Source organism: Canis lupus, chromosome 20 (genome assembly GCF_048164855.1).
Source record: "Canis lupus baileyi chromosome 20, mCanLup2.hap1, whole genome shotgun sequence".
Classification (NCBI taxonomy): domain Eukaryota; kingdom Metazoa; phylum Chordata; class Mammalia; order Carnivora; family Canidae; genus Canis; species Canis lupus.
The window spans coordinates 51,158,236-51,173,613 of NC_132857.1; the positions used below are offsets into that span (position 1 = coordinate 51,158,236).

The 15,378-nt window shown below is 39.4% G+C and overlaps 1 protein-coding gene across 22 annotated transcripts in view; it reads right to left on the reverse strand.

Annotated features, from left to right (window-relative positions):
- Window positions 1-15,378, reverse strand: part of GTDC1 (glycosyltransferase like domain containing 1) — a 427,409-nt gene that overhangs the window by 96,950 nt on the left and 315,081 nt on the right. For 18 of the 22 annotated variants that reach the window (XR_012013265.1, XR_012013264.1, XR_012013268.1 and 15 more), the window contains one exon: window positions 7,147-7,491. The exons of the other annotated variants lie outside the window; for them this stretch is intronic. Coding sequence is in view for 13 of the 18 variants with exons in the window: in XM_072789071.1 (XP_072645172.1) it covers window positions 7,147-7,491 (345 nt within the window). In the remaining 5 variants the exon portion in view is untranslated. The remainder of the gene's footprint in view (window positions 1-7,146; window positions 7,492-15,378) is intronic. 22 annotated transcript variants of the gene reach the window in all.

The window sequence follows — 15,378 nt, forward strand, 5'->3', positions numbered from 1 at the left end:
GGTGAATGTTCTTCATGCTGATGTGGTATGTGGGAAAGTTAGAAACAGCCCAAGAAGCAAGGAGAAACCAGAGCTCAGTTTGTTATATTTTTCATATGTTCAATAGTTTGGAAAGTAGCAAGGTATCTAGGAGTGGAATTTTAGAAAATATAAATGGAATTTTGTTAAGGTTATGTTTTTTGGCCATAAATTTGAATTTCCCAGCATTTGTTTTCCTACTAATTAGAAATCTTGTACCAGATTCCCAGAGGTTCATCTGATAGTACTACATTAGAAGACAAATTAAGCAAGTGATGTAACATATTGTAATCTAAGCCAGGTATTTGATTACAACTTTTCAAAGACTCTTCTCTGGAGAGTTTTTTTTTTTTTTTTTTTTTTTGTTTGTTTGTTTTTTAAGTGATAGAGTTCACTTGAGATGTTTTAAGGACAAAAACCAACGAACCAACCAACCAACGAACCAATATCATCAAACACACAAACAAAAATACCCATAGGCTAAGAAATATAACTGAAGAGAGCTTAGCACTGTATTGAGAATATATCTATAACCAATTCCTTATATCAAAGATATTTAACTGTGAAAATGAATAGTGCTACTGGAAGCCATGTAGGGGCATCATCTTTTCTGGAGATGAGGACAAGTAAGATGGACTCTCGTAGGTCTCACTTTGGTGGAGTATGCTGAAAGGCAGGTGGCCAGACCACATGATCATCTTTTCCAGAACTATAATTCTGTGAGGATCATTTCTCCCAAAGAAACAGATTTATGCATAACACTGAAATAGAAAGAGAACATTGTTGTCCCAAATCTAACACTTTGCTTCTCAGTTCTTATCCTGCTGTGGCACCTGAAGACTGTCCTCCACATGTATCCTATTCTTAAGTAATCACCAATGAGACCTGAAAGATTTAAGACAATCTATTTGCTAAACTTTCCCCAAGTTACTTGGACAACAAGAAAATCAAAAAGTATAACATCCAATCTACTTAACATACACTTTTCAGAAGGCAGTCATCAATTTTGTTTTCAAAGTTGTATTTTTAAACCTCAGAGAGTCAAAGAATGGAAAAAAAAAGTAATTTATTTTACTCTTAAGTAATAAAGTACAATTTTCCATTTTATATCAATCATTTGTTTTCAGTTAGAAGTTGCCAAAGTTTCTAAAAATATGTCAAATTCTTTCAATATTACAGTATATGATTTACCTAAGTATGCTTCAAATCTGTTTTTATTTCTCAATGACTGAGCCTTTTCCTTTCCAAATTTACACTCTTAACCACAATCAACATTGCATAAATTGTTTTATCATTACTTTACGGAAAATATTGCAAGTAACATATAGCTCATAAAAAGTCACTCCACTTTAAGTGAAAAGCTCTGACAATTTTCCCATAGTCCATGTAATGGGGTCATGGTGGAACTTATCACCATAGCTACTCTTAACAATTTCAAACTCCTCAACGTGCCTCACAGGCCACTTGCACCTGATCTTTCTTAACCAGAACACACCCGCTTATGAGGCACGCAGAGGGGCTTTCAGATTAGAACAGAATTTGTGTAGTAGATCTCTCCTACTGCTTCCTGACTACTGAGCCCATTTTGACACAAATCTTCTTTGGTCTGAGAAAAAGTGCTCTTATATATGATGAACACTTGTTTGCCACCAACTGTGAAACCCCAATATCCACATGCCATATAAACCTACATGTTAATATATTAACATTCAGGGCAAGAAAAAAGGAGTCTGTGAAAACTAAAAATTAGGCAATCCAATGACTGGCGGCAGACATATTTGTACATATGTCATTATCAGTTCTGTTTGACAGTGGTTCTCAAGAGCGCTGCAGTGATTCCTGGGGACATTCAAGCCGTTTCATGGGGTCTGCAAAGTCAAACTATTTTTACAATAATACTAAGACGTAATTTGTCTTCTTCACTGTGTTGACACATGCCTCAATAGTGAAGAAACACTGATGGAAAAGGGTTCTGGGACCTCAGGGTGATTCAAGGCAGTGGCACCAAACTGAACTAGTAGTCGTTGCATTCTTGACCACCTGCACTTGCAGTAAAAGAAAAAAAAAAAAAAAGATCGTTTCACTTAAGAATGCCCTTGAAGAAGCATTAAAGTTACTAATTTTATTAAATTTCCTCCCTTCAAGAGACTTCTTTTAATATTTGATATGATAAACTGGAAATACACACACTGCATCTTTGTGTCCCAGGACACACCGGTTGTCTTGAGAAACAGTATTTGTATGATTGTTTGAGTTACGAGCTGACTAGTTGCTTTTTTCACAAAACACTAATTTTGCTTCTAAGAACTGATAGGCCAACCATGGTTAATCAGCCTTGGGTATTTGGCAGACATTTTCTCAAACACGAGCCACGTGAACATGTCTCCTCAAGAAAACGACTGATAATAATATTTGTTGCAATGATAAATTCAAGATTTTAATTGAAAATTGGAATTCTGGAAAAAGTGTATCTACACCGTGAGCTTGACGACTTCCCAATAATCAAAAAGTCCGCTGATCTCAGTGGTGATATTAACAACCTGATTCTCTGAAATAATGAATTTTGTCAATACTTGGAAGATCTGCACAATTCATCAATCACGTATTTTGCAAGTGACCAATGCGCGATGTTACAAAATCCATTTAGACACCAAGTAAGAGAGTATGAAGAGCCACTGAGTGGTCTAATCTCGGAGATCTCTGAGAAACTCCTACTTGCCGAGTAGCAGCAAAGGATACCTGCAATAATCTGAGCAGGTCATTAAAACACTCTTTCCTTTTCCAATTCTCTCTGTGAGGCAGAATTTTCTTCCGAAACCTCCACCAAAAACAACATATTGCAACAGATTGAATACTTAAGCAGATATAAAAATCGAACTCTCTTCTACTCAGAGATTATAGATTTACAAAAACATAAAATAATGTCACTCTTCTCGCTAATTATTTTGCCTTCTAAAATAGTTATTTTCATAAGAATACATTAATATTAACACGTATGTGGTTCTTTACTATTACTTTTCAATGACTTAATGTAGATTTTTAAAAGTTTTCCCTTAGCTTTAATTTTTAATACGCTAAATATTGATAGGTGTAACTCTAAAAAAAAAAAAAAAAAGAGAGAGAGAGAGAGAGAGAGATCTATGGTGTCCCAGTCATTTTTAAGAGCGCGAAGGGGTCTTTAGATCAAAGAGTTTGAGAACCGCAGCCTTAAGAGTGCTATCTTTCAACGTCTTGTAAACTTATTTTCTCTGTCCCTCCAGCAGTACGCCTTCGGTGCCCATTAAAATCAAGAGAATATTTAAACGTTGTAATAGTTACAAAGAAAATGGGTTTAAGAAAAGGCGTTGCCAATTGCAGTGTATTTTTTACAGGTCTTTCTCTCTAAGTCGTTGCTATTAACCATGCCTTGCTACAGATGTTTATAACAAAACACTAAAGACTGGGTAGAAGGGAGAAAACAAATTACTCTGCAGAGAACCCAGCAACTCTGCTAAAATACTGTCAGTTATTTATCTACTGTCAGCAGAGGTTGCACACTATAATCCTTGACAAGCTCAGATTCAGAAAGAATGAAGAGAGGGGGCAAGCATTGCAGTGAAGGGCCTGTTCTCATGCACAGACATTTTAACACAGATTTAAAGCCAGAATGTATCTTCTAGAAAATGTCACTTTTGATTTTGATACATATCCTAGCAAGGAGGCTCTACATTTGGTTGACTTAGTACGAGATATGTTAGAGGCTAACACTATATTTTAGACCATTCATGATCCCGGCGTGGAACTAACACAATGAGGTCAGCATCACTTCATTTTTAGAGTTGGCGACTGCAACGGCATGATTTCATGGGCATATTTTTTATGATAAGGAGGAGGCCTTTATTTTTGTTTTGTTGGGCAAGGTAATGACAGGCTCCGAGAATCCTGTTGCCCTCTCTGGTGGCCGTTTCTCCCTTTTGTTTACAGGGGGAACAATCATCCCTGTGTTCCCTCTCCTTAAGTCCCTTCTCTCTGTTAAGTGGCCAAGGCAAAAAAGCGACAGGCCAGGCCGCAGAGCTTCCCGCAGGCTACTCTAAAGAAAACCCCGCCTCGAGCAGGTAGTTTAATTAGCTCCCGATAAGGACAAGAAGGAGGGAGGTGTAGATAGAGGTGGGGGAGGCCCCAAACTAAGAGGGTTGAGCCGGCAAATCCAACCCTGGTCATTTCTAGTACTGACCAATGGTCTCCTTGAGGATACAGCTCGTATCGACCGGTCCGTTCTAGGATTTCTACCCAGGCGATCAGAGGTATAAATAAATGTGTGCTTGTGACCGGGCATGTCTGACGAATGCTGAGCCAGAATCTTAATTTTCTAATTCATATTCACCAATTAAAAATAAACTGTATTTTTATGAGCAAATTTACATAAATCAGATGATAAAGCATCTACCACTAAAGGGTAGGAGTTCAGCTCACGACATTTGCATATATTCTCCTAAAGAAAATATAGGCGTTTTAGATTTTCATTGAAGAGCCTTGCTGTGTTGGAACTCTAATGGGCTTAGAACAGTAAATTTTGAAGAAACTGATTGCTACCCCTGTAGCTAGTAAATGTCTGCCTAGACCCAGTGGCATTTGAAAAAAGTGTTTTATCATAAAATTATCCCAGCAGAGTCCATTCTGCAAGATAACATCATCATCATCATCATCAGTACTCCATGCAGGACCCAACAGCTCTGGCACAATATTGCCAGTCATTTATCTGTTGTCAGCACAGGTTACACACTGTAATCCTTGACTGCCTCGGAATTAGAATGTCTTTGATGTCCTCACAAGAGTTTTTTGCCCGAAGGCTTTACCAATGCTCGGCGGCTCAGTGTTTATTCCTCGTAATCTTCCTCTCATCTCCAGGCTAGCAGTGACAGATGGTTATGGGCACACAATAGTATTAAGAGTTTGATATTTTTTTTTATGCTGTGCTCTCTGTACAACAAATAGCTATCAGACGCGGGCCAGAGAGCTGACATGGCTCGCTTAGGTAATGGCAAACAAACAGCTCGGGTTGATGCTTTCTGTCATTTCCCCTCCTAACCCTGCTTGTTTTCATTGTATACTCTCAAAGGTAAACTATATTAACCTTATAGACTGTTATTAAAAAGATATATCTATATGAGCATAAAGTGCTTTTCTTTTCTCTTTTTCTTACTCTTTTGATTATGAAAGTAATACTGCTGACATATTGAACAAATATCGAATGTCAACATAAATTTTGAGTGTGTGATAATATCCCCCTTCATATAGCTGTGTGTCAGGCGGGAACCCGCGGATGATGCATAGCAGTAAATAACCCAAACAAAATTAGTTCTCTTGTCAGCTTCTACCTTGTATGTCCCCAGGCATCAGTAAAATTGACTGCACGCTAGATTTTCAAAATTAGCCCTAATGTTAGCTATGTGTCTGGCAACCTCCAAGTTTCCAATGTTCTACTATATTACCCGTAAGGATGAATGTGTTACTTTTATATTTTGGCATTTACTCTTGCTGATGCGGCTTTTTTTCCCTCTCCTCCAAATTAAAAATAATTTAGCTTTAACAATAAGAATGTGCACAAACATAATGCTGCATCTCTTTAAGCAACTAACTTTAGGCAATTAAATTAAATTAAAGCAAAAATATACAAAGGAAGAGAGGGAATTATTCAATTTAATATTGTTAATTTTATTAACATAGCTCTGTCTTATTTTGTGCAAGGGATTGGATAATAATGTGGTTCTCACTCTTCCCCCCATATCAGTATGCTGCTTTGTAGTAGGAGCCTACAAATTTAATTCTGCATTTCCATGCTAACCCAGAACCAAACTTTCTAGAACTGATTTTCTTGCAATAGGTATTACTTCAGAGGCAACCAAAGGTTAGCAGAATAAAAGGAAAAGCTTTCCAGGACCGAGAGAATGATGACACCTATTTTACCTTGAAACAGGTTAATCTCATCCAGACCCGATGCATTTTAAAATAACACACAAGAATGTTGAACAGCGTCCCCTTCTAAGTAAAACACGGTTTTAAAAGAAAAGTTACTCTCGTACAAAGGGTATGCCGGAAGTGTGAAGTTGAACGGACAAACCCAAAGACACATTCCACAGCAACTTTCAATCCCCAAATTTTGCGTTCATACATTTAGAGTCCCAGATGAAAATCCCTTTAGGTACCAGATGCTGCAGATCAACTGGGAGAGCTTCTGGAGTTTTAATGTGCTGGAAGTCAAATCCCCGGCAAAGGCGCTTTGCCTGGCCGGTGTGGTGTGCTTATTACTTCACCTGTAAACAGTTGCTCTCAGAAAATCGGACCTAATGATCAGCCCAGCATCTCTGCAATAAAGAGACCATAATCTGTGGGGGGAAGTGAACTCTAATCAGGCCACATGCAGATTAAACTAACTGGGAGGAATAAAAACTAGATTAAAATGTTCATGCCTAATACCAGAAGATTATCAGGACATTTTACCTCTTTAAATCCTAATTTATAGGAACCAGGGTTGAGTTTATGAGTTTGTATTTGGTACGATTACACGCCGCAGTTGATTTTCCTGTTTAGAGGAGATTCCGCTGGAAAGTGTTTTGCTTTAGCACGATACAGAGGCATCTGGGAGCAGGGGCACTGCTGCGAATGTACTGATACATTTTATGTCAAGTGAAATAAAGGCACCCAGTTGAAACTGGACAAATTAGGAAATAATGGAAATCGTTTTGTTTTAATGGTAATATTGCTTTAACAGGGTGTCTATATGAAACAGTCATATGATAACAGCACATATACATGTGTGTATATATATAGACATAGATAAGGAATCCTGTTTTTATAGTTTGAAACTTCCTGAACAGGATTTGATTTTCTAGAGGTGTCTAGCTGCTGTTGTTAGATGAGCAAATCACTGCAAATGATTATCTGTAATTCCAATTTAATCTAAACATGCAACTATTTCTATATGGATATAAAGATAATTCTACCTTGGTACCACGTTAGTGGTACTACCACACTAAAGCAGTCTTTTCCTACAGCTATAGGGACAATAATTTACTAAGTCCACCATCAGAATTATATTCTCCGTTACCGGTCTCCAACTCTTACTCAATTGGCACATCCCAAACTTACCACCTGTGAGGCCACACGATGTGCAGTGGTCTCTGTGGATCATCGGTTCCACCCAAAATGTCACAGGGATGAAAAGTCGTATTTTGTTTATTTTCCTTCAGGTGAGAGCTTGAATTATCTGATGAGTTGCACGTTCTCAAGGCTGACTCCTGTGTTAGTGAGCTACCCGGGTTTTCTTGTTGTGCAGCATTGCAAGGTCCAGACTCTGAATTAAAATTCTTCAATAAATTCTCAGAACCTTTCTGCTCGTGTTGGAAAGGAAGGGCCGCGGATGGAGCAGTGCCACCACTTCCTTTAAGGCCGAGAATCTTCTGTAAATGGATTGTTTTGTGCTTGGGCATGAATCTGTTATGAAAAGGAAATGTAATACTATTTAAAACTTGTCCTTTACCTTTCTGTAAGGACGCAGTGATGATGCGGAAAACTGACAAAAATAAATATATAACAAACATTCCAGAGAAAGTACAAAAGTAGTAGCCATCCAGGGAAAGTCCAAAACTTTGAAATGAGACCACCATTGTCTCTGAGTGGTTTTCAAAGAGTTTCTGTGGCTATAAAACCTGTACTGTACATACTGTGAAAAATACGAGTAAAGAGATGATTTATCACTCTCCCTTCACTCATCTTGCTAGAGTTCCATTTTACATTTTCCAGCCATTGCATGGCCCAATGCATATTTCCAAGCCACACTTAATCATTACCCAACAAAAATGCTTTCAACTCCCTTGATTAACACTGGCTATTTCTGCTCACAATGTTGTTCTGGGTACCTGTACACACATTTTTATTATTAAATCCAACTTGAGAATATTTCTTGAAGGATATGTTTTCAATGCCATTTCTCCCCCATCTTCTATAAGGCTTTAGCATACAGAGCTTGGCATCTGTTACTTACTGATAGAAGCATCTAAATAAAATGAAATCAAGAAGTCACTACTGGGGAGCAAACCAGTAGCGCTTAGAATAGACATGAATGACCAACTAGTCTGTGTTGGAATGCATAAAGAATGGATGTTCCAACTTTTAAAACAGAACTTGAGATTAATTCTGACTTGGGGATCAGTAAAGGCTTAAAGATGGTTTTACTCAAAGGACTTTGAAAGGCAGGGAGGGGGAAGTTCAATGTTGTGATCAAAGGAAAGGGCTGGGAAAGAACATAAACTCTTCAGGGAATAACAAGCAATCCAAAGGGGGTGGGGCCAGGTCTCAGAGTGAGAGGTCTAGAGAGGTAGACTGAAGCCAAACGACAAGTGCTTTCTCAGAATCCTTGAGGCCCGTCTTGAGACTTGACCCCTTCCCTGGATTGTTGAGTAAGTGAAGAAATGGAGAGTATATGCATATAAGAGGTAGATGAGGAAGAAGAACCATGGAAGGAGGGCAATAAGGAACATTTGGAAGAATAAAATGAGAATCTGAGAGATTAACATCATCCTAATGAAGTGAGTTGAGAACCTCAAAAGAATGTCTAAGAAAGGAATCAAGAAACCATAAAAATGCATAAAAAGGGGGTATAGAGCATTGCAGAGGTATCAGAGCACCAGATAAAACAAGGAGCTTTTAGATCACTTGCTTCTCAAAGGGTAGTTCCCGTGGAGACAGCAGGCAGAAATCAGCCTGAAGGTTACAGTGTGTGCATCAAAGAGGGAGAGGCAGAGAAAGAGAGATTGAGAGGGGAATGGAGAAGCAAGGTCTGTTTTCCCTAATGGGGTACTTGTACATAGGGGTATTCATTGAGTGTTTACTTGGGGACACTTGCTAGGCAAGGGAGCTGGATCCTGAAGAAACAGAAAAGTCTTACAAGACAGAAGTAGGAGAATAGCATAGCACGTGGGATTCTTGGCATGGGGGAAAGTAAGTAGGCCTTATAAAAGAGAACAGACCAAGCTTTCTTACAAAGCTGAGGGAAGAAGGAGAGAAAAGTGAAGTTGGAAACATCAGTTTCAGGTGGCAGGTGTGGAGTCCATGGTGTGTCACCAAAGCATTAGATGAGGACATTTATTTCCAGTGAGGTGAGTAGAGGCGAAGCTAATATAAGCAGTGTGTTGAGGGAAGAGGGGCTGAGGATGTTCCCTAGGCCTGAAGGCAAGCTGGAGTGTGCTGTGTACATTACAGAGTCAAAAAGCTTGTTTGGGGGGCTTCTGTCCTTGTCTCAGAAAGCCCTTTGAGATAAATCACCTTATATATATATAAACCCTCCCAGGTAATAGATGCACCCTAATAAAATGATCCATTAATATTGATTTGAAAATAAAGAAACTTGGGCATATACACATTGTAGTTTCATACCTCACAGGTCTAAAATTATTATGGGAACTAACCAACTTTCTTCCTGAAACAAATACAAAACACTGAGTAGATTCTAAGGAACTAAAAATCAGTGAGGAAGTTCTCACTAATCACCATAAAAGGCAGAAAAAAAAAAAAAAGAAAAGAAAAATTAAAAAAAAAAAAGACCGTGACAATATCTTTATTTATTTTAAGATTTTATTTTTAAGTATCTCTAAACCCAACGGGGGCTCAAACTCACAACCCCAAGATCAAAAATCACATGCTCCACCAACTGAACCAGCCAGACATCCCAAGAATACCTTAACTTTTATTTTTTATTAATTATTTTTTAAGATTTATTTATTTATTTATTTATTTATTTATTTATTTATTTATGAATGATAGCCATAGAGAGAGAGAGGCAGAGACACAGGAGGAAGGAGAAGCAGGCTCCATGCAGGGAGCCTGACGCAGGACTCTATCCTAGGACTCCAGGATCGGGCCCTGGGCCAAAGGCAGGCGCCAAACCACTGAGCCACCCAGGGATCCCCAATACCTTAACTTTTAAACAAGTGAAACCAACAGTAAGAGAAGGAACACCTGTACATATCTGGAAAACAACAACAGAGCAAGTGAAAAAACTTGTTTATGTTCGATAAAGGATGCTAGGCGAGCTTAAGAAAGACTTTAACAGAATTACAAATTTAATGCAGGAAGGATTCACAAATAAAAAATCAGCAGGCATTGAAACAACATAACCAACATCATCTTAGAAAACAGTATCATTGACCCATCTTACTCCTAAAATGCATTTTACTGGCCAGCATGTGAGCAAAATTGCAAATTAAAAGGGATGGGAGGGATCCCTGGGTGGCGCGGCGGTTTGGCGCCTGCCTTTGGCCCAGGGCGGGATCCTGGAGACCCGGGATCGAATCCCACGTCAGGCTCCCGGTGCATGGAGCCTGCTTCTCCCTCTGCCTGTGTCTCTGCCTCTCTCTCTCTCTCTCTGTGTGACTGTCATAAATAAATAAAAAAAATATAAAAAAAAATAAATAAAAAAAATTAAAAAAAAAATAAAAGGGATGGGAGAGTGGCTACAGGGTTGCAAACAACAGGAATCGGTGACTGACAGGGAATGTCTCTGTGGGCAAGGTGCTAGGCCTGTTGGAGGAACAGGATCCCCTGTTAACACAGGCTGTGGATGGCTGACTTGATAGGTGGTGGTCAGTGGGGACATGGAAAGAGACAGAACATAAATATGGGCAGTAAGCAAAAACTCAGCTTACTAATTGAAATCGAAAAAGAAAAAAATCCTGAATGTAAGTAGGACACATGGAAAACACTGTTGAGATTGTCTGGAGTTTGGCAAGAGGAGACTATGCTGATCTGACCAGCCAACTGATGCCACTTTGTTATGGATCGTGTTGTACGGAGAAGGAAGACACCAAGTCTGCAGGGACAGAGGGCTGTGCAGATGCTGGTTTCATCTGGGGCACCTGTGACTGTATATGTTCGAAAATTAGAGAGTTCTTAGAAGAGCAATAATAATGATTAAGGCAATGGAAGAACTGATTTATGAGGACAGATTAAAGGAGCTAAATATGAATAGCCTGGTTAAGTGACAAGTAGAGGGGTACATAATAGGAGTCTCCAAGGGAAGAGAATAATTATTTAGCCGGGTACAAGGGGGGTATAACTAGAAGTAATGAGATGAAATTAAGAATGGGAAAGTTTAAGCTGAATTTCAAGAAAAACTCCCTGACGGTGTAATTTATTAGCTCATGGAATAAATTCCCTATGGAAATGCTATAGTGTAGTGAGGGAAACTTAATAATAGGACTGGACAAAATACCAATAAATAATATAGATAATAATCTGGGACTTCAAAGAAGGTGGTTACATGCTATGCTTTCCTTGCTTAGAATATCTTCCCATATTTTTTCCTTAACAGTCTGTTTATATATAGTCAATTGTTACCCAGATTAAGTGTTTAGGCAGTTAGCTAAATCAAAAAGGAAATATGGGGCAGCCCGGGTGGCTCAGTGGTTTAGCTCCACCTTCAGCCCGGGGCCTTAATCCTGGAGACCCAGGATCGAGTCCCACGTCAGGCTCCCTGCGTGGAGCCGGCTTCTCCCTCTGCCTAAGTCTCTGCCTCTCTCTCTCTCTCTCTCTCTGTGTGTCTCTCATGAATAAATAAAATCTTAAAAAAAAATAAAAGGAAATATGTCCTTTAGGTGAGGTTGAGTTAAAATCACTTTACTTTTCATACACTCGGCAGTAGTCAGCTGAAATAATTTTTTTACTACTTTGTTCTAGCAGAGCTGGTTGTGAAGCAAGCTGGACAAATGTATTAATATTTCTAAAACAAAACAAAACAAAACAAAACAATCCTCATCTACCATCCCACACAGAGTCTATTCTGATTCTCTGTGCCATGAAACTCATATTTTCATAGACATGTTTAATGTAAACAATTTATTGCCATAATAGAAATCAAAAAACTTTATTCCAGCTTTTCTAAATGTAGCTCTATGGTCAATTACTTCACATCAATACCAAGATCAAATAGGCATAATACTAACAAGCAGTTTGCTTAATAATAGTCACCACACTAATTAACCCATCCAGAACATTCTTAATCAGACACTATTTGTAATGTACAGTTAAGAGAAGCTTGGCAATAAACCGTTCTATGCTAAAAAAGAAAATAATACCTTACTGATGGGGTGAAACTGGCTTTTCTATAGAACTGGACAGAATGTGCTGTCCTGGCATTGACTCAAGAGAGTGAGTATGCAAATAGGCACATGTCTGAACACTTCCTTTCTCTTCCCGAGCTCCAACTCTGGTGGAGGTGTTAATGAGAAGAGAAAAGGTCCTGAGATAAGGAGTGAAGGAGAGAAAAGAGTCGGAAGAAAACCAGTGAGCTGCCTTTTAGAGCTTACGCCAGATTTGCCTTTTAATAACCCCCCAATTTTTCTTAAAGAAATGCTACTGCCCACCTTACTCGCAGAACATCTTTCCCTGTTTCTGAGTCTCTCAGCTTATCGGAGCCTGTTTTTACTTTCAGAAACATTCTGATTACTGTAATCATTTGCAACCTGTTACTGGCCATGGGGCCCTCCCCCAATTTCTTTCCTAACCAATACCAATCTGTGAAACACAAGTAGAGCCTCCCTACCGCCTCCTCTCCTCGCAAATGCCCTTCCTTCCTCACCACGTCTGTCCTCCAACATGGTTCCAGAGATGCTGCCACAAAACCCCAGGACTGTGCTGGGCAATGTTCCAAGACACAGCTGGTGTAGGTATTTTTGAGACCTAAATTTGCTTCTTCCTGCCACCCCCACATCCAAACACGCAAGCCCTGAGCTGAACCTGTAGTAATGGCCTTATTCAGATCAATCTGGAAACACTAGATTTGAGAGTAGCTTTAAATTATGTTAAGATTGATGGAGAATGCAGGAAATGCTCTGGGTTCTTTAGCTTATTTCTGAAGAAGATGAGAGGCTAGAGTATGTGTAGCTGACTAAGAGAGGTAATCAAAAGGAAGGCGATAAAGAAAAGCAAGTCAAGTAAACTTAGGACATTAGTATGGATTCATGTGTTGCTGAAGAGAATACCGTGGTTGGACACTGCTTACAAATGTCTTTTTGAGAGATTTTTTTTTAAAGTACTTAATATAGTGAGTTCAACCTATAGAATCTCATAAATGCCCACAGAGAAGAGTCCACGAGACAGAGATTATCAATGGTCTTGCTTCTCAAAACAGATCTGGAAGACAGCACGTGAAAAATGATGCAGATTAGCAGATGATTAAAGGAAAAGACAGCATAACCAGTCAAAGATGATTTCAGAGTTGATACAAGGCAGAAGGAGGAGCATGTTAGCAACTGAAATAAGGAAAGTGGCCTGCGTGGGGGGCAGGCAAGAAGAGGGAGCTGAGGAAGCTCGGCCCCTCTCCACACAGCTTGGGCTCGAGGGAGGGCCAGGGTATGGCCATGACGTTGCACAGCTGAGGCTGAAATTTTAACAAGATGTGTTCTGTGTAACACTAGAGAAGGTTCTGTGCGAAAACATGTTTGGTAAATGCTGAGTTAATGAGAGCGAGACATTTGTTTCCTAAAGAACTTCCCAAAGTACGTGCTAGTGTACATTGTAAATATGCGCACTCATTCATTCTTCTGTTTATTCAAAACATATTTATTGAGCACCTATTATGTAATAGGAATATTATGTTCATCGTTTCTCAAACTTAACACTTAAAGAAACAAGGACTCTCCCATCCCCAAGGATATACCTTAAGAATTAATAGGCAACAAAGGATACTCTGGGAAACACCACTGGGGACTCTAGGAGATGGATGGACAGCCAGTCTGGAAGGCCAGCTAGGTGGCGGCGTATTTTACACAGTAGGCATGGCAGGAGTGGAGAAATGCTTTCGCATGAGAAAAGGATGAAACTCAAACCAAAGGCCATATACCAAGGCTACATGTCAGTAGACAAAAGGAAGGTTGAAAGAAATGAGGAGAATCTGGAAAAAAACAAAATGACGGGAGATATGGTTCCAGGCTAATATGGATGACAGCAGAAAAAAATATCATTTGATTTTATCACAGCCATTTCTGTGGATTCTTGGATATAAACCACATTGAGAATTGAGGAGAAAGGAAATAGGAATCAAAGATAAATAACTTTTCCAAACCCAAGTGGGAAGACACATCTAGGCAGTGTAGTGATCTAAGTTCTTGGGTGATTTATAACAAAAACTATTCACTGTTTCCAAACAATGTGCTGGAAATTAATTACAAAATTAACATTTTTAGAATTTAGCCACATAAGCAAATATCAAAGATAATTAAAAAATCATGCTAGCCCACATGTGTCCAATATATTACTTATATGGTAAGCAGATTTATACAAAACTATAAACTATAAAAGTAAAAATCTTGAACTAGCATTCTCATGTGTACACATACATCCCCCCGCCCCCCCCCCCCATATCTCTTGCTACACTATCTTCACTAAATAAAGGAATCACAAGCAAGGAAATCCATCATAATTAAAACTAGATGTTTGGAGACCACAACATTAAACAGAAAGACAGACTTATGCTTGGTTGGTTGGTTGCAGGACGGCTGCTCTTCTTTCCTGGAGATGGCTAAGGGCTAATACTCATAAAATAGATGGCACATGTCTATGGAGGCTGTTTCAATAAGAAACTCCTGGCGGAACAAAATATGAACAAATTCAAATCACAGACGAGTCAATCATAATCCACATGCACATAGCGCAAATGCTTTGGGGGAACAGCCATCCAACACCACCGTGGCTGGTTAGGCCACGTTGTTTAGATGTTCAGGCTTTGGTGCCTGGACCAGATTTCATCTCCCGCAGTGCAAACTTGTAAAGCCGACGTGGAATATTGACAGCGATCTGTGAGGGGGCATGGGCGAGAGTGTCTTACTGGAACTATGAAGACTCTGCTCTGTGACAGGATAGAAAAACAGAATCCAGAGACACTAGCTGCAGTTACAATTAACAAGCAAACCCTACTTATTAGCTTGAGAAATGCACGCTGGGACTGAAAGCAAATTTGTGGTCATCACACTGGCCTTGTTAGCTCTGTCTGGCCCCAGAGATGACGCCCTTAGGGAGGACAGGACCTTTACTTATAGGCCAAGCTGCAGCTTCCTCCCCGGGTTGAGGGCCATCATTTTCCAATGACTGTCCCTTCAATAGTTGGGATGTATGGCCATCCTAGGAAAAGATGGTCCTGTGCTCATGAATCTAGTCTTTTTTTTTCCCTTCCCACCACCACTTTCCTGAGAATCTAACACTTTCCACGCACCTTACTTACGCCACTTGACTATATGACCTCTTCTGACAACACAGGTTATGTGGTTAGGATTATTTATTTAACTTAAACAGTTATGCCTCAAGTCCTCATTCTCTCCCGATTTCGGT